The sequence below is a fragment of the Drosophila novamexicana genome, unplaced genomic scaffold (genome assembly GCF_003285875.2).
Source record: "Drosophila novamexicana strain 15010-1031.04,08,12 unplaced genomic scaffold, DnovRS2.1 tig00000008-arrow-pilon, whole genome shotgun sequence".
NCBI lineage: Eukaryota > Metazoa > Arthropoda > Insecta > Diptera > Drosophilidae > Drosophila > Drosophila novamexicana.
Window position 1 is genome coordinate 7324851 of NW_020824765.1, and position 27540 is coordinate 7352390.

The 27540-nt window shown below is 39.9% G+C and overlaps 7 protein-coding genes across 13 annotated transcripts in view; 3 read left to right on the forward strand and 4 right to left on the reverse strand.

Annotated features, from left to right (window-relative positions):
* The window catches only part of LOC115761296 (G protein alpha o subunit), a 36600-nt gene extending 33115 nt beyond the window's left edge, over positions 1 to 3485 (forward strand). For all 3 annotated transcript variants that reach the window (XM_030703042.1, XM_030703026.1, XM_030703034.1), the window contains 3 exons: positions 2204 to 2333; positions 2410 to 2563; positions 2629 to 3485. In XM_030703042.1, the coding sequence (XP_030558902.1) occupies positions 2204 to 2333; positions 2410 to 2563; positions 2629 to 2816 (472 nt within the window). In that variant the 3' untranslated portion in view covers positions 2817 to 3485. The remainder of the gene's footprint in view (positions 1 to 2203; positions 2334 to 2409; positions 2564 to 2628) is intronic.
* LOC115761268 (putative ATP-dependent RNA helicase BoYb) lies at positions 1890 to 14029 on the reverse strand. 3 transcript variants are annotated; one of them, XM_030702993.1, is made up of 6 exons: positions 13984 to 14029; positions 10629 to 11468; positions 10097 to 10564; positions 8741 to 9560; positions 8583 to 8679; positions 1890 to 2048 (listed from the first exon to the last, which is right to left on the reverse strand). In XM_030702993.1, exons 2-4 carry the CDS (start codon positions 11466 to 11468, stop codon positions 8916 to 8918), a joined length of 1953 nt encoding a protein of 650 aa, XP_030558853.1. In that variant the 5' UTR covers positions 13984 to 14029; the 3' UTR covers positions 1890 to 2048; positions 8583 to 8679; positions 8741 to 8915. The 3 variants fall into 3 exon arrangements, with proteins under 3 accessions (XP_030558853.1, XP_030558845.1, XP_030558862.1); XM_030702985.1 differs by lacking the exon at positions 13984 to 14029 and having other exon boundaries at positions 10629 to 11523; XM_030703002.1 differs by lacking the exons at positions 1890 to 2048; positions 8583 to 8679; positions 13984 to 14029 and adding an exon at positions 9839 to 10032 and having other exon boundaries at positions 9478 to 9560; positions 10629 to 11523.
* On the reverse strand, positions 11575 to 13973 carry LOC115761257 (chromatin assembly factor 1 subunit B). Its single transcript, XM_030702974.1, has 2 exons — positions 13372 to 13973; positions 11575 to 13312 (listed from the first exon to the last, which is right to left on the reverse strand). The coding sequence occupies exons 1-2, from the start codon at positions 13959 to 13961 to the stop codon at positions 11608 to 11610; spliced, it is 2295 nt and encodes a 764-aa protein (XP_030558834.1). The 5' UTR covers positions 13962 to 13973; the 3' UTR covers positions 11575 to 11607.
* On the forward strand, positions 13991 to 14807 carry LOC115761318 (peptidyl-prolyl cis-trans isomerase-like 3). The gene is made up of 3 exons (XM_030703054.1): positions 13991 to 14201; positions 14264 to 14500; positions 14548 to 14807. The coding sequence occupies exons 1-3, from the start codon at positions 14007 to 14009 to the stop codon at positions 14791 to 14793; spliced, it is 678 nt and encodes a 225-aa protein (XP_030558914.1). The 5' UTR covers positions 13991 to 14006; the 3' UTR covers positions 14794 to 14807.
* Positions 14808 to 14829: 22 nt separating this feature from the next.
* LOC115761242 (carnitine O-palmitoyltransferase 1, liver isoform) lies at positions 14830 to 24423 on the reverse strand. 3 transcript variants are annotated; one of them, XM_030702952.1, is made up of 8 exons: positions 24264 to 24423; positions 18543 to 18711; positions 17538 to 18475; positions 17135 to 17473; positions 16674 to 16739; positions 15798 to 16179; positions 15369 to 15728; positions 14830 to 15304 (listed from the first exon to the last, which is right to left on the reverse strand). In XM_030702952.1, the coding sequence occupies exons 2-8, from the start codon at positions 18681 to 18683 to the stop codon at positions 15182 to 15184; spliced, it is 2349 nt and encodes a 782-aa protein (XP_030558812.1). In that variant the 5' UTR covers positions 18684 to 18711; positions 24264 to 24423; the 3' UTR covers positions 14830 to 15181. The 3 variants fall into 3 exon arrangements, with proteins under 3 accessions (XP_030558812.1, XP_030558802.1, XP_030558821.1); XM_030702942.1 differs by lacking the exon at positions 24264 to 24423 and adding an exon at positions 21054 to 21211; XM_030702961.1 differs by lacking the exons at positions 16674 to 16739; positions 24264 to 24423 and adding exons at positions 16443 to 16502; positions 21054 to 21211 and having other exon boundaries at positions 14831 to 15304.
* Positions 24424 to 24571: 148 nt separating this feature from the next.
* LOC115771756 (translin) lies at positions 24572 to 25740 on the reverse strand. The gene is made up of 5 exons (XM_030717610.1): positions 25620 to 25740; positions 25471 to 25558; positions 25313 to 25409; positions 25130 to 25245; positions 24572 to 25059 (listed from the first exon to the last, which is right to left on the reverse strand). Exons 1-5 carry the CDS (start codon positions 25692 to 25694, stop codon positions 24731 to 24733), a joined length of 705 nt encoding a protein of 234 aa, XP_030573470.1. The 5' UTR covers positions 25695 to 25740; the 3' UTR covers positions 24572 to 24730.
* Positions 25741 to 25829: 89 nt separating this feature from the next.
* LOC115771765 (peflin) lies at positions 25830 to 27344 on the forward strand. The gene is made up of 4 exons (XM_030717622.1): positions 25830 to 25926; positions 25989 to 26208; positions 26658 to 26801; positions 26874 to 27344. The coding sequence occupies exons 1-4, from the start codon at positions 25918 to 25920 to the stop codon at positions 27098 to 27100; spliced, it is 600 nt and encodes a 199-aa protein (XP_030573482.1). The 5' UTR covers positions 25830 to 25917; the 3' UTR covers positions 27101 to 27344.
* Positions 27345 to 27540: the final 196 nt, after the last annotated feature.

Sequence of the window (27540 nt, forward strand, 5' to 3'; positions counted from 1 at the left end):
AATAGGATCCATTTTTTGAATAATCTGCCTTATCAGAATCTTCAGCCCGTCTAATTATGCAGTTAACTACAGAGTTCGAACAAGCCAAGAATGTCCACGCTATTTCCAAGCTTAGAATTTAAAAAGAAAACAAAAAACTGCTCGTGAATGTCCATCCATAAAATAGATTGCCATCAGAGTTTTTTGATTTCTGAAATAAAGCCATTTTTCGCAAAAAACGTAAAAGTTTTTTAAATCAAAGGTCAAATCCGCGCGAAATTCTCTCGGAAGTGGTCCACAAATATGTATGCTTTTTCTTTTAGCCAACCCTTCTCCCTCTATGGTTCTTAGATGACCCGTATATCAATGGCCTTACCATACCATTGGTAGAGTCCTGGTGAACCTAAATGTCTAAATCCATGCAAAATTTGCTCGGAAATGTACCAGAAACATGAATATGTATGCGTTTTCTTTTAGCCAACCCTTCTCCCTCTATGGCTCCTAGAGGACCCACATATCCATGATTTTACCATACCATTGATAGAGTCCTGGTGAACCTAAATGTCTAAATCCGTGCAAAATTTGCTCGGAAATGTGCCAGAAAGATAAATATGTATGCGTTTTCTTATAACCGTACCAACAGCAGCCCCTACTCCCTCTATGGTTCCTAGATGACCAACATATCCTTGGTTGTACCATACCATTGATAGAGTCCTGGGGACCTATAGTTGCAAATCCCAACAAAATTCGCTTAAAAGCGTTATCCACACTTCAATTAATGTTTAAAAATTAACGGTCGTAAAATCCCCATTGCAATGTGCCCGGCAGTTGGCTCACATTTTCAAAGCAAAATTCAGCTGAAATACCAGGCGAACAGAAATGCCCAGCAGGTAGATGCACAGAAAAAAGTTAATTTAACAGTCCCCTAGTAATTAGCAGCTGCTAATTAATAATCCGCTGTTAACCAGCAGCTGCTGCTGTTAAAAAGGGGGCGTTCGATTTGAACGAAAATTTAGCAAAAATACCAGGCGAACAGAAATGACCAGCAGGTAGATGCACAGAAAAAATGTAATTTAACAGTACACTGTTAATTAGCAGCTGTTAATTAAAAGTCCGCTGTTAACCAGCAGGTGCCGCTGTTAATTAACATGCCACTGTTAAAAAGGGGGCGTTCGATTTTAACGAAAATTTAGCAAAAATACCAGGCGAACAGAAATGACTAGCAGGTAGACGAACTAAAATTTCTATGAATGCATAATTTCATTGCATACCCAAACGGGGCGTGCGGAGGAGCAGCCGGGTGCTAAGATTTTACCGAAAATTCGGCTGAAGTATCAGGCGACCAGAAATGCCCAGTAGGCAGACGAACTAAAATTTTTATGAATGAAAAATTGCATTGCATACCCACAAGGTGCAAAAATATTCTTAACAGTAAACTGCTAAATCAACGATCGCAAATTTCAAGGGCATACTTTTGCTGTCGTTTTTAGCAGCAGCCACAACATTATGTTTAGCTACAGCGACATATTTCTGGACCGTTTCCATGCTCATATCGCAGGAAGTTGGTCCTTTAGGTTCACCAGGACTATAGCAATGGTATGGTATAACCAAGAATATATGGGTCAACTAGGTACCAACGAGGGAGATGGGGTTGTTTCTGAGGGGCGGCTGAAAGAAAAAGCATTCATATTTTTTGACCATCTCGGTCGTGTAGGTTCACCAGGACGATATCTTTGGCATGGTAAAACCAAGGATATATGGGTCATCTAGGAACTATCGTTTGTTATTGTTTATTCGGCTGGAGCGTGGCAAAAATGGCAAAAAAAAACAAAAAACAGCAAAAAATATTCGTTTAAACAAAAAACAGCAAAATATGTTCGTTGAAAAAACTTAAAATGATCATATCCCGGCCAGATCCTGGGAAGATTGAGCGCGTTAGACTCGTGGAGGTCCATAGGATTTACATTAAATTGGTTGTTGTGAATTATTTTATTTTATTTAGGACTTAAGCTATTTTTATTGGCCATTTATCGCGGAAGTCCATAAAATCGATAGCAAAATACGTCGATCTGAAAAGATAAAAATATATTAGAATAAAAAGTAAAAGATAAGAAACACATATGATTTAAGCTTTAAATCATAAGCTTGTTATACGAGAAAAAGAAACGTAGAAAGACTCATGTTTTATTTTGCTAAATAACCCAAATGCCATGCCTCTTTGCAGATTGTTTGATGTGGGCGGCCAGCGATCTGAGCGCAAGAAATGGATACATTGCTTTGAGGATGTGACAGCGATTATATTCTGCGTGGCGATGTCTGAATACGATCAGGTCTTGCATGAGGACGAAACTACGGTAAGTCAAAAGAATAGAGAAGCATTATATGTACAAATCGAAACTAAGAGGAAAATTTCACACGAATTAAACGCAGAACCGCATGCAAGAATCACTGAAACTGTTCGATTCCATTTGCAATAATAAATGGTTCACGGATACGTCGATTATACTGTTCCTGAACAAAAAGGATCTGTTCGAGGAGAAGATACGCAAGAGTCCGCTGACAATTTGCTTTCCCGAATACACAGGTAAGTACTTGAAAAAGTGGAAGACTATACGATTCTAATTGATTTGAATTGTAATGAATTTATAGGTGGCCAGGAGTATGGCGAGGCGGCAGCCTACATTCAGGCCCAGTTCGAAGCGAAAAACAAATCAACCTCGAAAGAAATCTACTGCCACATGACTTGCGCCACAGACACCAACAACATTCAGTTTGTATTCGATGCTGTCACCGATGTCATCATAGCAAACAATCTGCGCGGCTGCGGCCTGTACTAAGACGTGATGGCGGGGCTAAACGGGAACCGTTACGGTATTACAAACAAAATATAAAAAAGAAAAAAAAAAATTATGAAAAATAATAACAAAAACAAGAATAATACAGCGCGGGAGCACAACAACCCACCAGCATTGATCAAAAAAGCAAATGATGATAGAACCAACACACAACAAACAACACACACACACACACATACACACAAAGCAAAAGCAAAGCCCAAAGAACTTTTATTTGTTGTAACACAAACACACACTCACTCAGCAGAGTATGAGAATCTGTATGTGCTTAAAATATTATTGAGAACGAGAGTTAGTTGACGAGGCAGCTGACTAAAAGAGAAAAGTATAAAAAACATAAAACATTGAGAGAAGCAGAAATGCAAGCATATTGAAGAGCATTTTTCCTATATTTGCTTTACATTTGCATCATGCAAAGCTACATGTATGACATGAAACGCACACACACAACAAAAACACTCAAACACACACACACACATACACACGGACGCACAAACATACGCATAACGCAAGCATTAATGCATAATATGTAGTTGTTGTTTGGTCTGAATAATTTTATAGAATTTCATAATTTATGTGTAGTTTAGTTTCTCGTGTATTTATTGAAACAAAAACGAAAAAAAAGAAACAAAAAACAAAAACAAACAAAAAATTTAAACCAAATGAAAAGTAAAAAGTAAAGAATTGAACAAAGTATATATGATAAATATATGTATACATATGTATAACGTATATATCACGGCATCTAAGTATATAAATATTATATTATATATATATATATTAAATGTTTCCTGTTGCAATCTCTTTGAAATTATTCATACCATCAACGCTGCATTTCTCATGCTTGTTTAGGCTTAAGTTCAAAGTTTACAAACTCTCTGCGCGAATTAAACATGCAACAAAAGTAATAACAAACCAAGTCCCTGGGCAATGAATTAGCAGAATGCGTATAAATATTATTGAAAGAAAAGTAAAACAAAAACAAAAAAAAAAAAACAAATTTAAACATAATACTTAAAGCATAACGTAATGATAAAGCAAATGAACAAACCAAAAACAAAACAAAATTAACATGAAAAAACGTAAAACTCTAATATATAAGTCCTAATTTAATACAAAAAAAAAAAAAAAAAAACAAAACAAAACAAAAAGCGGACAAAAATGAAAGGAAAACTCTCTAAACTATTTGTATTTACTATCAAAAAATTGCGAATTCGATGCAGCCAGCCAGCCAGCCATAATTCGATTATATAGATCGATGTAAATTGTAATTTGTTGAAATTTGCGTGTGTGTAAAAAATATATGCATACCATATATAGAAGGAATCGAGAATCGAGCTGAAGCAGCTACAAATCGCACACACACACACACACACACACACACACACACACACACACACACACATAACGCACAAACACGCGAACACGCACACACACAGCCACACAAACTAACTTTAATTTTTGTACACTAATTTATTGTAATTAATATAATTTTGTTGCATTTATAAAGCCACATACGATTGTATCTTTTATAATATGTAATTCAATTCAAAACTTGACACACAAAGAAACTCGCAATAGAAACTGAGAAAATAGGAAGGAAACGGAAGGAAAATCTCAACAACAAGAAAAAATAAAACAAAACAAAATAGAAAACAGTTCATTGTAAAACGCATTGTATGTAATATTTATAAAGCATATACATACTATATATAATAATAATATTAATATTAATAATAATAATATTAATTGTAACATTTATTGTATTTAGTGAATGGCATTTAACACTGTGCGGTTGCAGCTGTTAATTTTGTTTAGACTTATTTATACACACTTATTAATGTATTTATGCATATGCATATGCTTATGCAACTTCTTTAATGTATGTATGATTGTGCATTTTGATTTTACACAATGAATTTATAATTGTTATTTTATAGTATTTTTGTATATTATACAACAGCTCTCTCTCTCCTCTCTCTCTCTCTCTCCCTCTCTGTCTCTCTTCTGAGCTCCTCTCTACTCCCACTCTCTCTAGCTCCAAATTCCTTTTCCCCTTATATACTAGTATGTTTTTTGCAGTTTTGTGCTCTTGCTCTATGCGAAATCCATTTATGTTTTATAGTTTTTAAGCCTTATTTATGTAAAACACATGCAACACGCAACTTAAACAAAAACAACAAGTTAGTAAGTTTATTAGCAAAATAAATATCATTTAACATTTTGAAAACAATTGACAAAATATCTCATAAACCAAAATACACTTGATACAAAACAAAAAAAAAACAACCAGTGTGTAAACTATGCAAAAGTTGTTGAACAACGCATTTTTCGTAGATACTTGTGCGGTTACATTGTGTATCTACGAGATACGAGATACTTTTGTAGTTGAATGCCATATTATGAGCAGTTTTCTAAGCATACCCCATGCAATTTGACAACAAGCAAAATTAAACAAACCCAACAAACACTCCTTAAACCTATCCAAAAACCAACCACAACAAACAAACACTGTAATATTTATCGTATGTACTTTCCATTCAACTTGTAAAATTCTACCAAAATACAAAAAAAAAAAAATATTTAAAAAATCATTTTCAAATAAAAACTATTTATTCAAAAACAAAACAAACAGCCAAACTCTTTATTCTCCACATTTTTCTTGCAGCTGGTTAAATGAGCTGCATAAAATTAGACAAAACAAATTTTATTGGATGCTGCTATTGTCCCAGGCAAGGCAAACTCACACACACACACACACACAATACCCTACACACCACACACACACACACACACTCACAGTTCACTTTTACAAGCAGAAAGAAAGAGTATAAAGCAAACCGGTGTGAACTCTTCTAATTTGACTAAATTGTATGTAATTATATAAAAAATTTATGAATATATATATTAAAAAATTTAATTCAACCGAAAAAAAGAACAACAAATATTTGTAACTACAACTGATGTAATTTATAAACATAAAAAAGGAAAAAAAGCACACAAGAACTTAATCATATAACTATAAAAAAAAAAACTCACAAATAAAACGAGCGATCTTTATATAAATAAAATATATATATAAATAGTGAGAACAACAAACATACACATATGTACTATATTTTTCTCGTAAATTATGTAACTAACTGCATAATCATGAAACACATACGAACAAGACTTTCGCTATTTTATTTTTTTAAATACTCATGCAAAATGACTATACTTTTTCTTGAAACTTAAGAATCATCTAGCTCAACTTTGTAACTCTACAAAATAAAAACTACAATTTACATAACGCATAATAGTACATATACAAATAAACAAAATGCAAAATACGTATGCATATACCATACTTTGTCAAAACAAACTACAAAACAAAACAGAACAAAACAAAACAAAAACAAAAAAAAAAAAACAAATACTAATAAACATTTTTGCATATTTGCCATTAACAAAAACAAAAAGTCAACTTTACATAAAGTAAATTAAAACTTCAATTCATATAGCGAACATATTTCATATTTTTCTAAAAAACGCTCATACAACTTTTTGCTCCAATATGTAACACACACTCAACACACACACACACTTATATACCGTACACCCACACACACTCACAAAAGCCGCACCACTACTACAGTGAAAAAAATAACTATTACTTTAATAGCAGTTAAAATTTATAAGATGCAAAACCAACATTGATTTGTGGAAAAATTAAAAATCGTATATACAAATTATAATAAACTTAAATGAGAAACGACTCAACGCATTGGCAACAAGAACAAGAACAAAAAGAATGTTGAAGTTTGTAAAGAGCTGGTGGAGAGTGGCTAGCGGAATATGGAACCAGAGTTTCTAGGTAGACAAACTTTAGATGTTGTATCTAAATTTTTTAGCCCAATTCGAATTTCTTTTGTTGTTCACCTATAAACACAGTACAGCAAATCATAATTTCTCTTGTTTAATCTATTAAACGAAGAGAACAACTTTAATCATATTTCTAATGTATTTTGTCCCATGAATTTACAATTTTATAAATTCAGAGCGAGCTAAACGAAGTACAGAAATCAATTTTTTGCATTCCTCGTGTACGAACTATGTATGAACCAAGCCCTTGAGCAGCAGTTTTTAAATGTGAAACGAGCAAGTAAACAAATTAAAAAAAAAAAAACTTGTGAAGAAGATATAAACAAATTACTAACTTGACATAATAAAATCGAATCGTTGAATTACAAATTTAATATAAATTATAATTATAATACAAGAAAAACGATTACAAAATAAATGAAAAGTACACAAAACAAAATGTTTGTATGTAAAAGAAACTCAAAATGTTAGATCATCTAAAATTTAAATAAAAATTAAATTAAAAAACACAAGCTTCGCACATATTTCCATTTGCCTTATTAACCACAACAATTTTCGAACGAAGAGCTTGTGATACTAAAGCACACAACATTTTTTCTAGTTTAAAGATCATTTCAATAATAAAGATTCTCTCTTCAAAGTATGATTTGACTGTAACCCAAAGACTTTGGATTTGTAGCAGCTCACAGCAGGACTATTAAGAAACAATTATAGATGTTCAGAATTGCTCAAGAGCATTCCAGAAAATATATCCCCAAAAAGTTCTATTCCGAAATATTAAATTAAATTATTACATTTCAAAATCAGATGATATTTACCCGATATTCAAAAAAAACATTTAAAAATGTTTGATTTTCGAATCGGCCCCGATTTTGAGAAAAAACTTGATGTAACCCCCTTGCTTTTTTGTCGATTCCGGTCAAAATTTATATTTTCATTTTTTTGATGCCAGTCGATAGTACTGATTCTTACGAGTCCAAAATAATATAAAACTCCGAAATCGGGCATTATTTGGCCGAGATATTCAAAAAAATCATCAAAAACCATCATTTTGGTCAACAACTTTTTCTAGCCCTTTGATTTTTAATTTGTTTGAATGCCAACTGATAGTAGGGATCCGTACGAATTTAAAAAGGTATAACATTCCGAAATTATACGATATTTACCCGAGATATTCGAAAAAAATGATCAACAAAGTTTTGATTTTCGATCCGAACCCGATTTTGGCAAAAAACGTGATGTAACCCCTTGCTTTTTTGTCGATTCCGGTCAAAATTTATATTTTCATTTTTTTGATGCCAGTCGATAGTACTGATTCTTACGAGTCCAAAATAATATAAAACTCCGAAATCGGGCATTATTTGGCCGAGATATTCAAAAAAATAATCAAAAACCATCATTTTGGTCAACAACTTTTTCTAGCCCTTTGATTTTTAATTTGTTTGAATGCCAACTGATAGTAGGGATCCGTACGAATTTAAAAAGGTATAACATTCCGAAATTATACGATATTTACCCGAGATATTCGAAAAAAATGATCAACAAGTTTTGATTTTCGATCCGAACCCGATTTTGGCAAAAAACGTGATGTAACCCCTTGCTTTTTTTGTCGATTCCGGTCAAAATTTAGATTTTCATTTTTTTAATGCCAGTCGATAGTACTGGTTCTTACGAGTCCAAAATGGTGTAAAATTAAAAAATCTGACAGTATTTGGCCGAGATATTATTCCCTTAACATAGTCAAGTGCTGAAAGATATTTTCTTTTAGGATCTACCATTTGCACGAGTTAAATACATTCATATGCGAATATGATTAATTGTAATTATCAGCAAATTTTCCTCTTTATAATTCTTTGTATAGTATAAAGATAACAAAAAACTTACCTTTTCGTAATCGCAAAAAGCAGGACTAACGATGACAATTCAAAGGCTTCCCCAAACATTTCACATTTTCCCGAGGCAGTTGTAAGTTATATATAAACTGAAATATAAAATCATCATTAGTGTTTTTTGAAGGTCCATTATTATATATTTTTGCTTACGAAATTGAAATGCCCAATATCGCGATTGTTCTTGTTAATATCTGGTTATTAGAGTAGGTTAAAGAGTTTTGAATCTTGTCCTTAACAGCATTTTGTGGCAGCAGTTTTTGATTTTTTTTAGTTATTGTTTATTCTTTTGATTATTCTTTAATTAATTACTTTTAGGTAACTGATGTTAGCTGGCAGCTGTTTTTACTAATTGCTCCAAACGTCGCTTTGCATTGACATCAAACTTGCCCAGGCATTGCCTTTGCAGCTGCTCCTCATAGCCAACTTTCTGCAGTTGCAGCTCATCCACGAATATTGTGTGTGCCATAGCAGAGACAACATTTGCTTCATAGATGCCGCCGGGATGCAGTAGCTCAGCAATTGGCCCAATCTCGCCGCACTGCCATATCTCCTCGCCATTGTAGGGCACCAAGCCAATCAGACGCACATCCAGGGCCAATGGATCGATTTGCTGCCAAGCCAGCGGACAGACAAGTAGCTCCGAAAGCTTCGCATGGCAGATGACCGTATTTAAGTCCAAATGCTTGACGCGCACAGTCATATTTTGATATTGCTCGGAACTAGCAGAATCAGCGGGTGGCACAAAAGTGACGGAAACACGCTCATAACAGTTGGCGGCTATTTGGCGCACACAAATCTGCTGCAGCTCTTGAAGATTGGGTACCACACAATGTTCCGGCATGGCATAGTAGCTAATCAATTGTTGCTGCAGTTCCACATACTGCTGCTGCACAGGAATCGTACCCCACGCAGATTGAGCTGTTGCTCTATGTGCCACCAAACGAGCCGCAAAGTGGGAGGGTGTGCAGATCTGTAAGCGAGAATTGGGCAATCATGTAAGGAGACATATAAGACATTCATAATAATCCTGCAACTATACGTTGATAGATTCCAGTTCTCATTCACAAACCTTTAAACTCGAGTTGGATTGGATTGCTCAGGAAAAAGTATCTGTCAAGTATATCTGCTATATAATATAATATATTATAATATTTTGTCATTGCACTGTCACTGCATTTTAAAACTTATTTATTTTGGGAAAATGCTGTAAGTTATCGAGAAATAAACCTTTAAGGCATGAGAACTCACATTCCAAATTTGAAATCTATAGCTTTTTTAATCTCTGTGATATGGCTCTCTATCTGTCTAAAGGTTTGAGGCGACCAACAAACGCTATAAAAGCTGATCAATTTGTGATCATCCCTGCGATTATCTTTTAGACGCCTCTTTTACATGACCTTAACCCCGGTACCTTTGACTATTTCATCTTTGCCGTTCTTCTTCTGTTTAAAGATTTGCAGAATATCATACAAAATTATATTATAATATAACCCTTCTTCAGCTCACCTTAAGCAGCTGAAAGCGTATACATCCCGCAGTTGGTACAGTCGCACAGCTCCTGTCGACGTCCGCCAGCAGATGACGATATTGGCAGGTAGGCGTCAGGCAATGGCCATGCAGCAGCAACACAGGACAAATGACGCACTGACGCGCCACCAAGGACGCCTCATGTGCTGCCTGCAGCTGCGCATGCGCCGCAGTCAGCTTCTCATCGATGGGATGTCCATGTTGCTGCATGAACGCCATCAGCTGAGGCAGCATTCGTTGACTCTGCTTATTCAGCAGAATGAGGGACTGCAGCTGCTTCTGGTTTGTGGTGGGGATCAGTGCATTGGGTATTTGGGTTTTAAAGACAGCGAAACGCTTTCTAAACTGCCTCCAAGTGGACGGCATGTTGAAGTGTATGAGAGACTGAACGTTGTCCACAAGCAACTCGGGCGCATGTGCGCCCAGCAACAATATTTGGCCAGTGTTCTATGAAAATAACAAAATATATTCAATCGGTTATTTAAAGTTTTATTAGCTATTTGTTATTTACCTGCCGCTGCCAGCGGTCCAGGCGCGGTTTATCCCCTCGACCGCGATGCAGCAGGCAGTCATCCTTGGGCAGTTGCTGCTGTAGCTCCTGGAAATCCATTTCACTGGCGCAGTAAATCAGCGTGCGTTGTTTTTTATATGGCTGCTGTTGCAGATAGTCCAGTAGCTGCTGCATCTGCTGTGCTCCGCTGTTGCCCAGCTCCACTTGCAGCTGCAGGCCACCATAGACGGCTGCCTCCAGCGCTTCCTGCAGCAACACCAGCGGCTGCTTGGCCTGCTGCAAAAGTTGTTGCATTTCTGCAGCCAGCCACAGTCGCGAGGTCACCACGAGCTGCGGCTTGCTGCACAGTTGCCAGAGCGCCAGCTTGAGCGCCTGAAAGCAGCCGCCGCCATAAGCCTGCAGCCGCTCTAACTCGTCGAAGACAATGCAGTCCAAATGAGCGTCTGTTAGCAGCTGCGGCGTCTGTGTCATCAAAGCGCTGAACTCCGCTGTGGTCGCAATCAACAGGCCAGCACGCTGGCACATCAGCTGGGCTGCTGTCTCTGACTCCTCTGCTGCACTGATAAGGTCCTGCCGGCTGTCCAACTGCTTCTCAAATTGCGAGCGCAGCTGCAGCAAACGTTTGCGCGTAGCCACCAGCACAAGGATCATGTGCTGCTGTCTGCTCTTGACCAGCTTGTATAGCTGGCATAGTGGCTGCACGTACTCATCCAACGGGCGCTTGGCTGCATCGATTAGCAGCAGTGAATCCCCTGCAAGTATTTGTTTGGTGATCACATTCTTCTTGGAACTGCTAACCGGCTGCTGTGCATGTGCCAGACGATATGCATGGTTGTCCATCTGGAAGGCAGGAAATTCATCATCGGGCTGTGTCATCAGCTTTCATCTGTTACCGTCTGTGTGTGTGCGTTTTATTTAAATATAATAATGGATATAAATGTATTAAGGCTAAGCTAAATCTGTCGTATGCTTAACAATTCTACTCTAAAAGTTTCTTTTTGGACTTGGGCGTCGAAATGGTGCGCAAGGATACGCGTCGTGGCGTCTTCGCATTCGGCGTGCTAGGCTTCGGCGAGGCAACCGACGTCGTAGCCGTTGCAACGGGCGCGACGGGTTCTGCTGCCTTAACATGCGTGGCCGCCTCCTCTTGGGTATCCTCGTAGACCAGGCGTATGTCCTCGGTGCGCTCACAAGTCGCCTCGCTGATGGCCAGCTGCGTCTCTTTGCCCTTTTTCGCCTCCGTATCTTTGCTGGGTGATTTCTCCTTGGTTGGCAGCGGACTTATGCCATCCATGGCCAGCGGCCAGGCGTCCATGGCTTCCTCGACGACCACGGGCGCATTCACGACGGGCGCTTCGATGAGCACGCGCGGTGTGCGTCGCACAGCAATGGGCGTGGCATGTTTGGCGGGCAGTGATTTGGGCGTTTGCGTATTGTTATTGCTGCTGTTGCTGCCCGGCGTGCGCGGCTGTCTGCGCACCTGTATGGGCGTGGCTGGCCTACATTTTTTCTCCGGCGACTCGAACTTCTCATCCGAGCTAATGATCTCCTTATCAAGCACAGCTTCGATGGGCTTATGCAGCACCCCTATTGGCTTCTTGGGCATGCTCTGCACGGGTTCTCCATCATCACTGGCCTTACGTTTGACGGCAATCGCCGTTGTCTCAGTGACAGCAGCAGCTGTGGGCGTGGCTTCTGTGATTTTGCGCGGCGAACGGCGTATTGCAATAGTTGTGGGCTCCGGCATTTTGCGAGGTGAACGTCTGATGGCAATGGGCGTGGGCTTTACGTCTGCTTTGGGCACAGGCTTGGGACTGCCCGCGGAGGTTGCCGAGCTGCTACTCTGCAGCGACGAATCGTTCTCCGCATCCAAGTCAGTTTCTCCATTTTCTTTGCACTCATTTGCTCTGTCCTTACCTAGCTTGTGTTTCGTCTCAATTTTATTGGGCTTGGTTTTCTCCTGTAGCGGTCGACGCCTCGCGGATTCATCTGCCGAAGGTTTTCGCAATTTTTGTCGCTTCATCTTGCGATTGCGTGGTTGATGATGATTCTCCGATGTCTTGGCAACAGCGCACAGCACTGCATCCATTTCTTCATAGCGCTCGCCCAGTTCGTTTTCGGCAAAGGTCAACAGGGAGCAAAATCCATCGGTGCTGGAGACGATTAACACATTGCCATCATTGGACCAGGTCAGATCGGTTAACCGCGTATAATGTATGTTGGAGACAATGGCAAACGGCACCGGCTGTTGCGTATCGTAAAAGAACACCGAGTTCTTGGTTGCCACCGCATAGATCATGCGATATGGGAGCGTAATAATCGGCGGATTCTTGTCCGCATCGTACGGTCGCAGACGGTACAGCACGGGTGAGCATCGCACCGCCACGGTGTATTCATTGGGAAAGGGCAGCACAAAGGCAGGTTTACTCAGATCGTAGCGACTGTAACCATAGGTGGTATTCGTGGGCTTCATCACGCCATCGTAATCTGTTACGCCTGCGGGTGTGAGCAACAGTTTGCCGTCAGGCGTAAAGCAAAGTCGCCGAAAGAAGGTTTGCAGCGTGCCATCGTGATATAGGCGTATACTGCGGCCGTGCAGCTCATGTCCTTCCTTGACGGGCAGCGTGGATTTGCTGACACGGTGCAGTACACGTCGCGTATTTGCATCAAATACGCGCAAATGCCTGCAAAGATTTTGAAATAATAATAAAGAAGGCACTTTGTAGTTTAGACAGTCACTCACCTATCCGTGCTCATGGTAGCTATGAACTGATTACACGGATCCCAGGCGACGCCTTGCACATAGCCCTTGTGATCATCCAATATAGCCAGAGACTTGCCCTTGTGCACATCCCATAACATGGCAGTGTTGTCCACAGAGCCTGTGACTAGAAACTGCGAATTGGGCGCCCAACTCAAGTCGTAGACATCCTCCCGATGGCCACGCAACACTTTCAGCGTCAGCCACACTTCTCGATCTTGTTCACAGTTGCCATCAGCATCCACAATGTTGACCACTTCGTGCTCCGCTTTTTGTTTCCATATAAAGACAACACTTTCGTCATCGCCAGATGCGAGCAGTTCTCCATTGGGTGACCAGCGCACTGTATTTACTGCACGCTGATGCCTCGCCAAGTCCGCAGCCAGTTCCAGTGCAACGCCCTCGCCTGCTTCACTTTGATTTACGTACCAAATGAGAACGTGCGCATCGGTGCCGCCCGAGGCGAGGCGGCACATCGTAGGTGCACTTAGGCCCACGCCGTTTGATTGTATATCTACACTCAGCACGGGGTCGCGATTGTGCCAAGAGATTTCGGGTATTTTGCACTTCATTCTAACTTATTTAATAACTTACTTAGTGTTATTTTTCTGCGAGGAATGCTGACTTCGCGCCCAAAACTCAGTCAGCGATGTGCACTACGGAAAAAACATCGTTGCATTTTATGGCTGGCAGACTCATCGATAACAGAAACCAACACAGCTCTGCGTCCGTGTAAGCGATATATATCGCAAGCAATAGCAGCTAACTTAATATCTTTCGAGGTCGAAATTCGGAGATCAGCTGCTAAAATGGTAAACAAACGCCGCGTTTTGCTAATTATATTTTTTTTCACATATTTGATCACATATTCCAGTCAGTAACGCTGCACACCGACGTGGGCGATATTAAAATCGAGCTCTTCTGCGAGGCCTGCCCCAAAGCCTGCGAGAATTTCTTGGCCTTATGCGCAAGTGACTATTACAGTGGCTGTTGCTTCATAAGGAACATCAAGGGATTTATTGTGCAAACCGGCGATCCAACTAATACGGGCAAGAATGGACAGTCTATTTGGGGCACCAAGTTCGATGACGAGTTTAAGGAAACAATAAAGGTATTAAAATAAAAAATTGCCTATAACAACTAATTATTTGGTCTTAGCACACAGACAGAGGCATGGTCTCCATGGCAAATAATGGACCCAACGCGAATGCCAGCCAGTTTTTTATTACGTACGCTGCGCAGCCTAATCTGGACTTGAAATATACGCTATTTGGACGTGTCATTGATGGCTTCGATGCGCTTGATGAACTGGAAAAGCTGCCCGTAAATCCAAAAAACTATCGTCCACATGTCGACAAGAAAATCAATGGAGTAACTATCCATGCAAATCCGCTGGCAGCGTGATAAATGCGATGATCGGGATTGCATTAGTTAATGCACTATACATATATATTTATATATTTTTTAGCCTTAAGTTAAAATGATATTTTTTCTTTCATTTACAAACTAATTAATTGAGAAACAGCAAATTGTGCAAAAGCTGCTAAAACTAGATCTTAAAAATCAGCCAAGTTGTCACGAATTTTTCTTTTAGTTATATGTATACATACGATTGCATTGCTCATTTCGCGTGGATTTTGATTTAAAACGTTTTCTCCAAACACTTTTGCACTTATATTGAAAACTTACAATAGACAATATGTTTGATGATTGTTAAAACGAATAACTAGAGAAGTAAAAACAAATGCTAACAAGAATCTCGCAAGAGTTTCACTACAATTAGGACTATGCATTATTTGGAGACGCCATTTGTGAGAGACTTGGCGGGCTTCGGATGATCCTTCATGTGCTGCTCAAACATGCTGCGAATGTCAGCCAGAGCCTGGCTAATATTCCTAGCAAATCGGTGCACATCCTGTAATGACATCATTATTAGGTTTTTATTTTTATTTTAACTGGAGTAGCAATTAATCGCATACCGTCTGCGCACATGTGGTCTTCGCTGAGATATGGAAGAATATCAAATTTTCACCGGCTATAATATAGGACACGCCATAACCATCATCGGCAACGGGTCCAAAGCCGCCGCCGGCGCTAATGCAATTCGGGTGCTTCTTTAAATCCATTTTTGGAGTCTGGCCATGCGGCGTTTGACTAGTGGACAGGCGCCACGGTTCGCTGAGCACCTCGTTCAGGAAGGGCGAATCCACTTCCAGGTATTTTGAGACGACATACAAACAGAACAGATGACGATCAATGCCACGTCCGCACATGGCATCCTGATAGCCCAACTGATGGCGATCGCAGGCTTCCTTCAGCAGCTGCACACGTTCATCGTTCTGAAATATAAATATAAGAATCACGCGCGCTATTATAGTTTGGATTTCATTGCAGGAATGTTCACTTACCGTTGTGCTGGGATTCTCCATGGCCTTTACCCACGCAGCCGACTCTATGGTGCAGGGCCGCACGGTTTCAGTGCGTCCCTCGCGAAACAGGCGCGTCATGGAGGCCTCATACGTCAGCGAGAAGCGTCCAGCATCGCGATAATAGGCCAGCTGCAGCACCATTTGAATGTATGCATCCGGCGACAGACGGCACTTCTTCATGAAGCCCTTGCCGTACTCCTGATGGACCAGTATGCGCAGATCGACCTCATTGATCAGTTTCGTGGCACTGATGGTCGCCTCCTCGATCTGTGGCAGACACGGCTTTAAATCCCAATTCAGACGTGTGGGCGATGGCGGCGTAAACTCCGGTATGCCCTTTGTGTTGCCCGTCTCGTCATATCTGTTGAGGTTTTATTGTGAAGTGGGATTAGTAGAGCATAATGAATCATGAATAAATAGTTTTAAGCAAAGTCGGTTAGGCTGGTAAAACATGGGTTTCAAATTAGGCATTACATTAGTATACAGCTTTAGTTAAAGTACATTTAGCTACAGTTATGATATAAATATGATATAACTCTTATGGGTTACCGTTTCGAGTTACTTGTTTGATTTTTTAGCGGTTAAGGGTTAACAATGACGTTTTAGTTGGAATTTTAGTTTTACCCTTCAATATCATCACCAAATATATACTCCCATAGATGTCCCATAACCGGTGCGTCCGCCCTATAATAAAATTCATAAATACAATTGATTAAGCCACAACCAAGGTTAAAGGGAATATGATACGATAGAATCTGTACAACTTATACACATGTATGTGTCTATAACAAGGCAGCTAACCGACACCAGCTAGAACGTGGTAGAACTCTACATAAATATAGTCGGAGCATTTACCCGTCACTTTCAATATCATCAATGATCAGATTCTCCCACATGTGTGAGGCGATTGCAGCGTCCGACCTTTTTACACAATATTCAAAAATTGTATTTTATAGAAATGGGAAAAAAACATTTGTCTTCGGGCTGCCGAATATAAAATAGTCTCGCATAAAGCATTATATTTAAATCTAAGCTCAACTACAATCGATTTGTAGACCATTTGATGTTGAAAATAAAGCCTAAAAATGGTTTGTTATAGAATTAAATTATGAGATTTATAAAATTGATTTCTTTTAGTTGCGAGGAGCACAACAAAAGCTATAATTGGCAAGCTTGCTCAGGATATTTCAAAAGAAAACTGGTTTGTATAAGACAGCATAGTGTAGGGATTTCTGACAGACGATCGGACGCAGCTTTATGTCATGAACGATTAATACACAGAAACTAATTGTTTTATTTAAACATAAAAGACATACCAAGTGTGCTCGGCATTGAAGCCGACGCGTCCGTTGTTGCCCACGCAGACGGTGAAGCATTTGTCAAACCAACGATTGTAGCCATTGCCATGGAGCAGCTTCTTGCCAAATGAGTCCAGCAGCTCCGGACGCTTTAGATCAAACTCGAACGGCTCATCGTCCAGAGAGAGCACAAACGCAGCGGATTCAATTGTGCGCAGCGAGACGTGGTTAATGCCACGTGAAAAGAACGTGTTGCGCGCCTCAGCCCACTTGGAACGATTCCAGGCAGTCAGCGCAGCCAAATGCTCCTCACCCTCCAATGGGGTGGCCTTGGCCTCGAGTATCTCCTTGATTTGCCTGAGGAGCGAGTAGAATTGAGCATGAATTATGTGGAATGGAACGCAAGAACTTGATGACTTACACTTGCAGCTCGCAGGGGCGCAGAGTGCGTCCCTTATAGTAGATAAGCATCTTGTAGTAGCAGCCCTTGTGCAGCACCACAATGTGATTGGAGTCCCGATAGTGAACAATGCGATCCGTTTCCAGGCCGGGTACGCGTACCGTGTTAAAGGTGCGCTCATATTGCCAAGAGCAAAGCGGTATCATGCCCTGCACCATAATCGGCTGCAGTTCCTGATGCTCAATCAAACGTCTAAAGTTAAGCAGCAGCGAGATGACATTGGCGGCACGTGCCGACTGAATGGTGGTGAGATTCATGAAGATGGCATCGGTGCCATAGAAATTGCTGTTCACACAAAGCGGACTGCGACCGCGCAAATAGACGTATTCCTCCCACCAATCGGAGACGTAGTTAGTGGACGTCCAGCTCTTCAGCAGGAGATATCTTTGCAACTTCTTGCCAATTGTCTGCTCAAACTCCTTGGCCAATTTTTCCATACGCTCGTAGTTCTGGTCATCCAGCAAGGGGCGCACCGAGCGCAGATAACGTGTCATTGTGTCATGCACTGACGGCAGCGGTAGGCGTGGCAGCGAGCCCTGAAAACTGTACAGGCCCGGCTTATTCCAGCTAGAGAGCACACGCACTACGGCCACCCAGAGCATGGTGGGTATGGAAACACGACTGCCCGGCGCCCTCGACTCATACATCCATCCCTTGTACATGAGCAACAGCTTCAGCGTGTAGCGCATGGTGAAGCAGATGGAAAGCCATATGGTAAGTGCGGCCAGGAAGCAGGCGCTGATCTGCCAGTTTATTGTGTTGCTGGGCAGATGCACCAGGATTCTGTTGGTCAAATTGAAGGGCGCCTGATAGCCCGCAAAATGCAAGCCCAGCGCAATGGCCGTGATCAGCCAGAGACTTTGTATGTGCGCCGGATACACGCCATTTCGAATGCCATTCTGGAAAGGAATATATATATGCTTAAATGCCGGATGCAATAAATCGAGGCATCTTTGATTATCTTACTCTAGCACGCGCCACGCGTTTCTTCCAGGAGCGCACGCCCGAATTGAGCACAAGATTGAGTACCTCGTGGTCATAGTTGATGTCGAAGCCCTCGTGCGTGATCGCAAACGAGAAGGCGACGGCGGCATGGGCTTCAGCCATACCTACTGCTGATTTCTACCAAATGGTGCTGCAAAAAGAACAAATACCAGATACACACACGGATTAGATTAGATACGTGTTTTAATCATAAAATATATAGCTTGTACTATTTGCATCCATCACATTGAAGTACATTATTATTAAGTCATTAACTCTGCTTACGGATTTGGCAAATTGACTGCTTTTGGACTTAATTAATTCAACTGATTAGCGGAGCTTATCTGCTGAATCGTCAGACATTCCGTATTAGTCAGTGCACATTGCTTATGGCTGGATAAATTGCAAAGCCACAACTGACCAAGAATTATTTTCGATACAATAACCTTATCTGAACTTAACGGATATGAGGTAAGCCCTTTTCTTCTTAGGAGGTCCGAGGATGACAGCACATTTTAAATGGCAGTTTTATTTATACACATCACTTAACAATCAATTTTGCCACACTTGCATTTTTGAGAAGTGCGTAGAACGGCGATACTTAAGAATCAGTAAGAAAAATCCAAATAAAAGAGAGAAGGAGAGTATAAGAGACAAAGAGATTAAAGTATAGTGGGAATAAGAGAGAAAGTGTTATATTGTGAGACTAGGACAAAGTGAAGATCAAAGTGTGAGACAATGCGAAAAAATACAGCGAGAGAGAACCAGGGAGAGAAATTAGGGAAAATATTATATTGAGATTAAGAAAGACAGAGAGAGAGAGAGAGAAAGAGAGATAAAATTTAGCCATAGTGGAACAATTATTAAACATTTTTGAGCCCCATTTTATGTATTTTTACAGTTTTATGTGTTAGGTAATTAAACTTATCATCATTTTTATTTGTTCGCTTCCATTTTTGTGAAAATAGGTTGCAAAATATTTACGAGTAGAGCTCTAGAGCATGGCATGTTTTAAAATGTGCAAACATAAATGCACTTGAAAATTAGCTGCGAATTTGTCGCAGTCTTTGTACTTTGATATTTCTCAGGCCTTAGGCAATTGTTTATACTTTATTAATAATAGGTTACAAGGAACAGTGGGAAATGCGCTGCATACAATTGAGATGTTATAACAGAAGTGCCAATGTGCAATTTTCGATTGACGTCACCGAGAGCCTCTCGCGATAACCCCAAATATGGGCATAAGATGGCCCCCAGCTAAAAGAGTCTGTGGAGAATCGAAGGGAAGAGGCAATCATTGGTTATTGATTGTGCCAGTCGGTTTGTCTGTCTGGAAATCAGCTCTGTAGACACTTGATTGAAGCAACAATAACTGAAATGTAGCCTACAACAACTAATTGTAGAAGTGGACCCAAGCACGTACTTTGATTTATCAAGTGTTTTGCGAGAGCGGATTTAATAGCTATTTGCATTGTTTGAGTGCATACGAAGTGTTTATTAGAAATGTGTGTGTGTGTGTTCGAGCAAGGCAGCAGAATAATAACTGGTAAGTCATTTAGTTAATGAGTGGCTTTTATTAGCATCAAACTTAAAAAGTTGTTTTCTATCTAAGCACAGGCCTTGGCTTGAACTCGACAAGCCAAGAGCGGGCCACAGCTGAAGGCCAATGCAACAGCAGCAATAATAAACGACAACAATATCAAAAAAAAAAAATAAATAAAAATAAAAATAAGAAACACGGCAACGACAACAACAATAGTTTGTTATTTTGTTTGACCCACTTTTGATTAGGCGTCCACGCAGCGTATGCGTTATATTTTTGCTAGACGATCGACTACCGGCTTTTAAATATTCATGTCTGCATTCATATATTATTATTATTTTTTTGTTGTTGTTTTGTTTATATATCAAGGGGACACGGCAAAGCGAAGAAGTAAGTGTGTTGATATTTTTGTTGTTGTTTCTCTTCGTTTTAAATAATTTAGCGCTGTGCACGAAGGTACAAAGTCCAATTTTTAAATTTTGTTTGTCTACGTTTTTTTTTTCGCTTTTAGCCAGGCTAATTTTTTACGATTATTTTTGCATCACAGCAGCTTTTTTGAGTACATTTTTAACCCTGTCTATAGCGCTTTTATATAACCAAGAAAAACAACCAAAGGAAAAAGAAAACTATTTGAAAAAATAAATCTCAAAATGCGCTGATAAGAGACGTGCTCATGTGCTGCCGCGCTTATCAGGCGCCTGCCGCACACTCGAAAATCCGAGAATATTTATAGAGGAAGAGGCATGTGTAGAGAGTCTTTATGTGGGACAAGAAACCGTAAAGAAAATAAGGGAAAACAAATGCAACGCAAGCCACAAAAAATGCATTGAAAAGCAGAAATATATTTTATTAATGTGTGTTTTTTTCCCTTCCACTTTTTCGCTTTTGTGACCTTCAATTGGTTGAGGTGAAAAATGTACAACGGCAAGAACAATTGCATAGAAACAAACCTTCGCGTATGTATGTAGAAATTACTAATCGGTTTAATTCAATTATATCAAGTAATTGCACTTTTCCTTTAAAACACGATATATATAAAAAAGCAAAAGCGAATTCCGTTTATAGTTTTTCTTTTCAGATACTTTGCGATGGAACGAAACGACTTGATCGCCTGAACGCCGAGCGTCAACTGATTGAGCTGCGTGGCGAGAGCAGCGCATGGGGTCTCGAAAAGCGAACAACCGTCGCGGCGGTCACCGGCTACTCAAACAGATACAGATACAGCTACAGCTACAGATACAGATACTTTTACATCTATAGACACAGATACAGATACAGCTACAGGCAGACAGGCATATAAGACATGGCTAGCGTGTGTCTCTGCTGCGTCACAGCCAAGAACAAGAAAGAATGCTCTAGTTGAAAGTACGCGACTGACAGATACCCTACACTCAACATCGAACTGCCACAACAATCAAGTAGCTTATATGCGAAAATTGATGTATCTAGCACTAGTTATCTTCGAGAAATGCATAATTAGCCTAGGCGAAAAATCAATATATATTAATTATCAATAACTTAAGATATTCTATTCTCTAGCTCTTATAGTCTCTGAGATCGATGCGACAAACTGACGGTCAGCTGTATTTGGTTACATCGACTCGACATGCATACCCTTGTTACACCTTTTGAATGGCTACAGGGTATAAAAGGGGGGCTCGCAGCACAGAAGTGCTACTGAGAGTCTCTTGGCCGGCAAAACGATACAAATTTATCAATAGTTTTACTTAGCACATGCATGTGTATATGGATCTGCAAGTATTGCCATGTGCATTTAATGAATTGCCCTGAGGCGTGGCAATCTATAGCGCACACACGCCCACTTCTGGGACTGGGATCGGAAACCTGTCACTGACATATCTCTGCCGAGGCCCATATATCTATATACATATGTGTGTACGCATGTGTGTGGGTAACTATAAATATAAATCTATAGCATATCATTGAGTATGGAAGAGCGCGAGAAATGTGAATTGTTTTGGTCGGGTCTGTGGCTAGCCGGGAATATATGGCGGGGCATATATAACATATTTATCGCGCACTCTGATTGAAATACTAAAACTAACACACATGTTCGGCTTATTATTTTTGCACTTTGAACTGTCGCCAGAGAGCATAGACATGCAGCGGAATATATAGGTTTATATCTCTTTATAATTGAAACCCGTTTCCCAGGCAGGCATAAGTCATCTAGTTTGTGAAACAGAGTATCTTTTAATACCCTGTAGCCGTAAGAAATTAATAGAAAATGTTGTGCACATATATTTAAAGATCTTAGTGAAAAATGATTGGAAAAAAATCGTATAAGTAAGAAATGAATGGAAAATATTTTGCTGTACAACAACCACAGCATTATTAGGTACATCCCACCTATGGAAGGGTATCAAATCTTCGGCACACCGACGGTAACCATCTATCTTGTTTTGGTCACACTCATCAACTTATAGTTTGGTAAACACTCAATCAAAATTTTCCATTTCGAAGAGTTCCTTTTTTCCAGTGGCAAAGCTGTAAAATTAACCCCACGCCCTTGGAGGTTCACTTTTCAATCGAACTGATAGGGTTTTATTTTTATGTTTTATCAATAGTTTGCGCATTTTGTTTGCTTACACAATCGGTTTGCTTTGCTTGATCTGATCTTATAACAATATTAATAGTTTTTTTTAAAGGTAGCAGCGATTAGATATTGTTAATATTTTCTATTATAATTCTTTTATCGCATTAGTGGCTTGTCTAAAGTCCAATTCATCATTGGGGTCTTGCAATATTCGCCAATTCCATAAACTAGAACGCAATTACCGACGCGATAGGCCCCGGCAAGCGGATTGATAAACCTTGTTCTTAAGTACTGCCAAATTTTTACTACGGAATAACTTTATGAAATTCGTGACGCATTGACATAGTCTAGTTGGCATTTAAGTGTAGACGAAAAAAGTCGGTTATCAGTCAATTTTGGCAAATGCGTTTATCACACATCTAAAACAGTCTAGCCAGGTGATAAATCACCTTAATTCCCCTCCAGGGAAATGGTGTTGTTTGTGCAAACTAAGGAAATTTGTGCTGCAGCCTTGACAGATCGTAAGCTTTTAAAGTTTATAATCGCACTATGCCAAAGCCGCAGCCGCAGCCAAAGCCACAGAAACAGCAACAGCTACGCTTGCATTTGGACTTTGAACTGTGAGCATAACATAAAATGCGCGAGCAAAAGCGTCAGCGTTGAATGAGGGTGAGGGAACCAGTTTCGCAAATTTAATTTTGCCACGCGCTGTTTTATCATTCACTTGTGCCTGTTGAAGCAAGCCTAAGCATAGAAGTACACGCAATCAATTTGATTGAAATTAAATACTACATATGCACACTTTAAATATTGAAATATAACCTTAATACAAACTAATTAAACTTTGACGGAACAACTTGTTTTGATTGTTGTTTATGCATGATATTCACTTGGGGTCTCGCCGTTTGTTGTTGTCTTTTTCAATTAGTTTGTGAGACACACACACACAGACACATACAAACTCATTGCGACTGAGACATGCGCCCCCACACAACTGCACCTGCTTGAGTCTATGTATGTGTGTGTATTTTACAGATGTTTACAATGCTGTGCTTGAGTCTGTATATGTCGAAGAGCTTTCGCTCACCCACTCAACTGAGCGCGCGGCAAAGATTGGGTTTTGGACTTTGAACCTTGTTTAGCTGCGAGTTAAGAAAATAAAAAATAAATAAACAACAACAACAACAGCAACAGCCTAGCAACAAACTGTGTTGTTTTGTAATAATTGTTTATATACATATTTTCCCTCTCTCTCTCTGTTTTCCACAACAAGTTTCCAAGCGGCGGCATTTACATACATACATACATGCATACACACATTAATATGAGCGGAAAATGGAAAAGAGGGGCTTGCTTGTGACCCAAATAACAGAAACAGGTTGAAGCTGTTGTTGTTGCTGGTATTAAGCAATGCATCACAGACTAGGTTGCTGGGCCAAAACGCAATTTTCACCTTAGCAGGCAGGTAAACGTGAACAGATACTAGTCAAGTCAAAGGTGAATGCACGGCGCCTGCGTGAGACGAGCCGCCGTTTATTTTCATTCTATTCTGTATACGTATGTATGTATATTGCATATACATTTTAAGTTACATTTTACTTACTTTTGTATGTGTATGTATTGTATTGAAAAGAACTCGTTTTAATAGCAGGCGAAATACACACGCTTAATCCAATTGCGCTTAAAATTAAAGCGGAACGAGCACATAAGACGCAAACAAACAAAAAACCAAAATGTCGACAACGGCAAAGACGCGCGCGCAATGTTGTAAGCGAGCCAACGACAAAAAAGAGACTGAAGAGCCGACTCTGAGCCAGAGAGCTGTAAATAAGGCAAGCAACAAAACAACAGTGTTCGAAAGACCATATGATCGCGAATGTGTGGGGTAGGTAGAGTAGGGTGACCATGTGCATGCAATTAATTGATGCAATCATTTAATTATCAAATTTGATTTCAATTTACATTTTATATGAAGCAGAAGAAAAGCACAAGCTAAATTAAAGTTGCCCTCTTACTTATAATTGTAGTGTCTTTTTGTTTTTAACTTAGCCTATGCACATATTACAACACTTATTCAACAGGTTCTGCTTTTTGCTCATCCTTGCTCTCCGCAGAATTAGAGAGGCCGCGTATGCTGACGTCATAGACAACCTCTTCGATCTTTTTCACATCGTATTTAAGAGCATCAAAACGTTTGCGCAAACCATCGTTTTTCAAATTGAGCAAACGAAAGCCCGTGTTCAGATCACCAATGAAATGGGAGATATTCAAGGGGCGCTCGTAGTCGCCCATTGTGACGGAATTTGTGGCGAAGCGCGATAGTTCCGAGGCGAGCAGCAATATGCCGAGCAAGTAGTCTTCAATATCCAAATGAAATCCATCCGAATGCTTCGTTTTCACTGTTTACAATTAAACATTCGAGTACTGTAAATTAAACTTGATGGACTGTGCTTTGTTTGAATGACTTACAGCCCAGCAGCTCGGCTGCCGTTTCGCGCGTCACCAAAAAGCCCGCCTCCAGGTAAATGACCAGCGCAATCAGAAATATCAAACGCTGGGTAATGTACGTCCAATGATCGGAATAGCTGTGTACAGAGTACAAAAAGTGGCACATAAGACGCCTACACTAGGCTACAAACTACAATGTCTCACCGATGATATTGGCCAGCCGGAACCAACGCAGACAGCTTTTGATATTTTTCGGCGCAGGCTTCGATTTGCTTACGTGCCAAGCTGCAGGCATTGTTGACTATAGTTAATTGAAATATATTTTAATATTTATATTAATTATTACATGCACAGCTACTTACTTTTGCTCAAATCACAGTGTATGACTTGTAGTTGTATTGTGGCTTCCTTAGCCAGATGCTCAATTTCCCGCACTACAATGCGTATGTTCTGCGAAATGTACTTTATTCAGTCTGGCTGATATCTAAAGTTAAAACATATTGATACTTACCTCGCGCAACTCCTGTTCGTTGTCTATATACTTTTGATAGTTTGAGAAAACTTCCATATTTACGAAATGCGACATCTTGTTTGCGATAATTTGCTTGTTTATACCGGCCTCTCAAAAATACACAAATACATATAAACAAGCGACATAAATATCTATCGAATAGCAGAGTTGTACCGCATGAGATATATCGATTTGCGCCTCCCGTTAACATCGTGCATCGATTTACAGCTGTGCTTTCCCATTCGTGTTTCGTGTTGCTGGTCTTATTAACGTCAGAATCAGATTTCATTCGAACAAAATGTCCTACGTAAGTTAGGCAAAATGGTTAATTCCAATTAGAAATTATTTTAATGCACAATTTCCTTAAAGGGCGGCGGCTATAATCCCTATGCACAGCCCGGCGGTGGCTATGCTGCTCCTCCAGGCGCATTTCCGCCACAGAATGCCCAAGTTTCGCCACAAGCTCAGCAATGGTTCGCCATGGTGGACAGGGACCGCTCTGGCAAGATTAACGCCTCGGAGCTGCAGGCTGCTTTGATCAATGGGCGCGGCGAGAAATTCTCGGACAACGCTTGCAAATTAATGATAAGTAAGTGAGGCACGCAACGGTATTAATGGGAATGTGGGCTAACAATGAGTCAGTGGCGGGTTACTTTCAGACTTGCAGAGGGCATTGCAATTATATTGGGAAATTTAAACATATTAGTGTCTCGGTTAGTGGATAATATCTGATTGGAATATGTTTTGACTTGTTATATGTGTTTATAATATACATTTAATTTGATTTTACATTAACTTTGCATTAAGTTGCGAAGCATTCCTTATTCATATTATAAATATGTTTATACATAGGTGCTTAAATATTTGCCTTGTGCCCCGAAAATCCAAAGGTATTTGCGCTCACACGTGCATATTTGTTTAGAATGACGGCCCGATAGCCCCACTATCTTGATAAACATTTCTTGTTTGTTTATTTAACGGTTTATTATGTTTATTGGACTTAACTCATCGCACTCTTTTTATATGCTACCCTCACAGGCATGTTCGACAATGACGCCAGCGGCACCATCGATATCTACGAGTTCGAGAAGCTTTACAACTACATCAATCAATGGCTGCAGGTCTTCAAGACCTACGACCAGGATGGCTCCGGTCACATTGAGGAGAGCGAGCTCACACAAGGTAAGATTTAACGATCTTTCTATGTGCGTAAATTTATTAAAGTGCTGCCCATTTACTTTTTTTCTTGTGTAGCATTTACTCAAATGGGCTTTCGCTTTACGCCGGAGTTCATAAACTTTCTGGTAAAGAAAAGTGATCCTCAAAATCACAAGGAGGTATCCGTAGACCAGTTTATTGTGCTGTGCGTCCAGGTTCAACGCTTCACGGAGGCCTTCAGGCAGCGCGACACGCAGCAAAATGGAACCATAACCATCGCCTTTGAGGACTTCCTGAGCGTGGCCATTGGCTGTTCATACTAAATGGAATTCCTGTGAGTTTTAAACTCAAGAAGCACGCCGCACACATTCAGCCTTTATAGATGCAAATTGTATTCCGTTTAATTTTTGGTGCATTTCGTTTAAATTTATGGTGTATTTTTACGTCCTGTTAACCCAATCCCAATCTCGCCAATCACATTGTAATCTCTCCTGGAACACATCGAGTATTGTTAATGCAGTTTGACACTCACATTAAGTACAAAGAAAATAAACATAATAAATTGAAGTATATGTATTTATATTTGTAAATGTAAAATAATTGTGTTTTATTTGAAGTGTGAACAATGTGAATATATATATATTAAAGTTAATACATGTCTTAGCATTTGTTTCTGTTCAATTTGAATGATTTGGCCAGTTGCACTGCCAATCAATTCCAATAAATGTCTTCGCTTTGCATTCATCAAGAATAAACTCATCCC

Excerpts from the sequence above, each read along its gene's own strand:
- LOC115771756 (XM_030717610.1), bottom strand. The coding sequence starts at position 25,694 with ATGTCGCATTTCGTAAATATGGAAGTTTTCTCAAACTATCAAAAGTAT. Across the intron at positions 25,559-25,619 it reads ACGAACAGGAGTTGCGCGAG|AACATACGCATTGTAGTGCG; the intron begins GTAAGTATCAAT and ends TACATTTCGCAG. Across the intron at positions 25,060-25,129 it reads GGCAGCCGAGCTGCTGGGCT|TGAAAACGAAGCATTCGGAT; the intron begins GTAAGTCATTCA and ends AATTGTAAACAG.
- LOC115771765 (XM_030717622.1), top strand. Across the intron at positions 26,209-26,657 it reads CGCTTGCAAATTAATGATAA|GCATGTTCGACAATGACGCC; the intron begins GTAAGTGAGGCA and ends CTACCCTCACAG. Across the intron at positions 26,802-26,873 it reads GGAGAGCGAGCTCACACAAG|CATTTACTCAAATGGGCTTT; the intron begins GTAAGATTTAAC and ends TTTCTTGTGTAG.
- LOC115761318 (XM_030703054.1), top strand. The coding sequence starts at position 14,007 with ATGCTGACTTCGCGCCCAAAACTCAGTCAGCGATGTGCACTACGGAAA. Across the intron at positions 14,202-14,263 it reads GGAGATCAGCTGCTAAAATG|TCAGTAACGCTGCACACCGA; the intron begins GTAAACAAACGC and ends CACATATTCCAG. Across the intron at positions 14,501-14,547 it reads AGTTTAAGGAAACAATAAAG|CACACAGACAGAGGCATGGT; the intron begins GTATTAAAATAA and ends ATTTGGTCTTAG.
- LOC115761268 (XM_030702985.1), bottom strand. The coding sequence starts at position 11,504 with ATGACACAGCCCGATGATGAATTTCCTGCCTTCCAGATGGACAACCAT. Across the intron at positions 10,565-10,628 it reads TGGACCGCTGGCAGCGGCAG|AACACTGGCCAAATATTGTT; the intron begins GTAAATAACAAA and ends TTATTTTCATAG. Across the intron at positions 9,561-10,096 it reads TACGCTTTCAGCTGCTTAAG|ATCTGCACACCCTCCCACTT; the intron begins GTGAGCTGAAGA and ends TCTCGCTTACAG.
- LOC115761257 (XM_030702974.1), bottom strand. The coding sequence starts at position 13,961 with ATGAAGTGCAAAATACCCGAAATCTCTTGGCACAATCGCGACCCCGTG. Across the intron at positions 13,313-13,371 it reads GCTACCATGAGCACGGATAG|GCATTTGCGCGTATTTGATG; the intron begins GTGAGTGACTGT and ends AAATCTTTGCAG.
- LOC115761242 (XM_030702952.1), bottom strand. The coding sequence starts at position 18,683 with ATGGCTGAAGCCCATGCCGCCGTCGCCTTCTCGTTTGCGATCACGCAC. Across the intron at positions 17,474-17,537 it reads CGCCCCTGCGAGCTGCAAGT|GCAAATCAAGGAGATACTCG; the intron begins GTAAGTCATCAA and ends CTCGCTCCTCAG. Across the intron at positions 15,305-15,368 it reads AGACCACATGTGCGCAGACG|GATGTGCACCGATTTGCTAG; the intron begins GTATGCGATTAA and ends ATGTCATTACAG.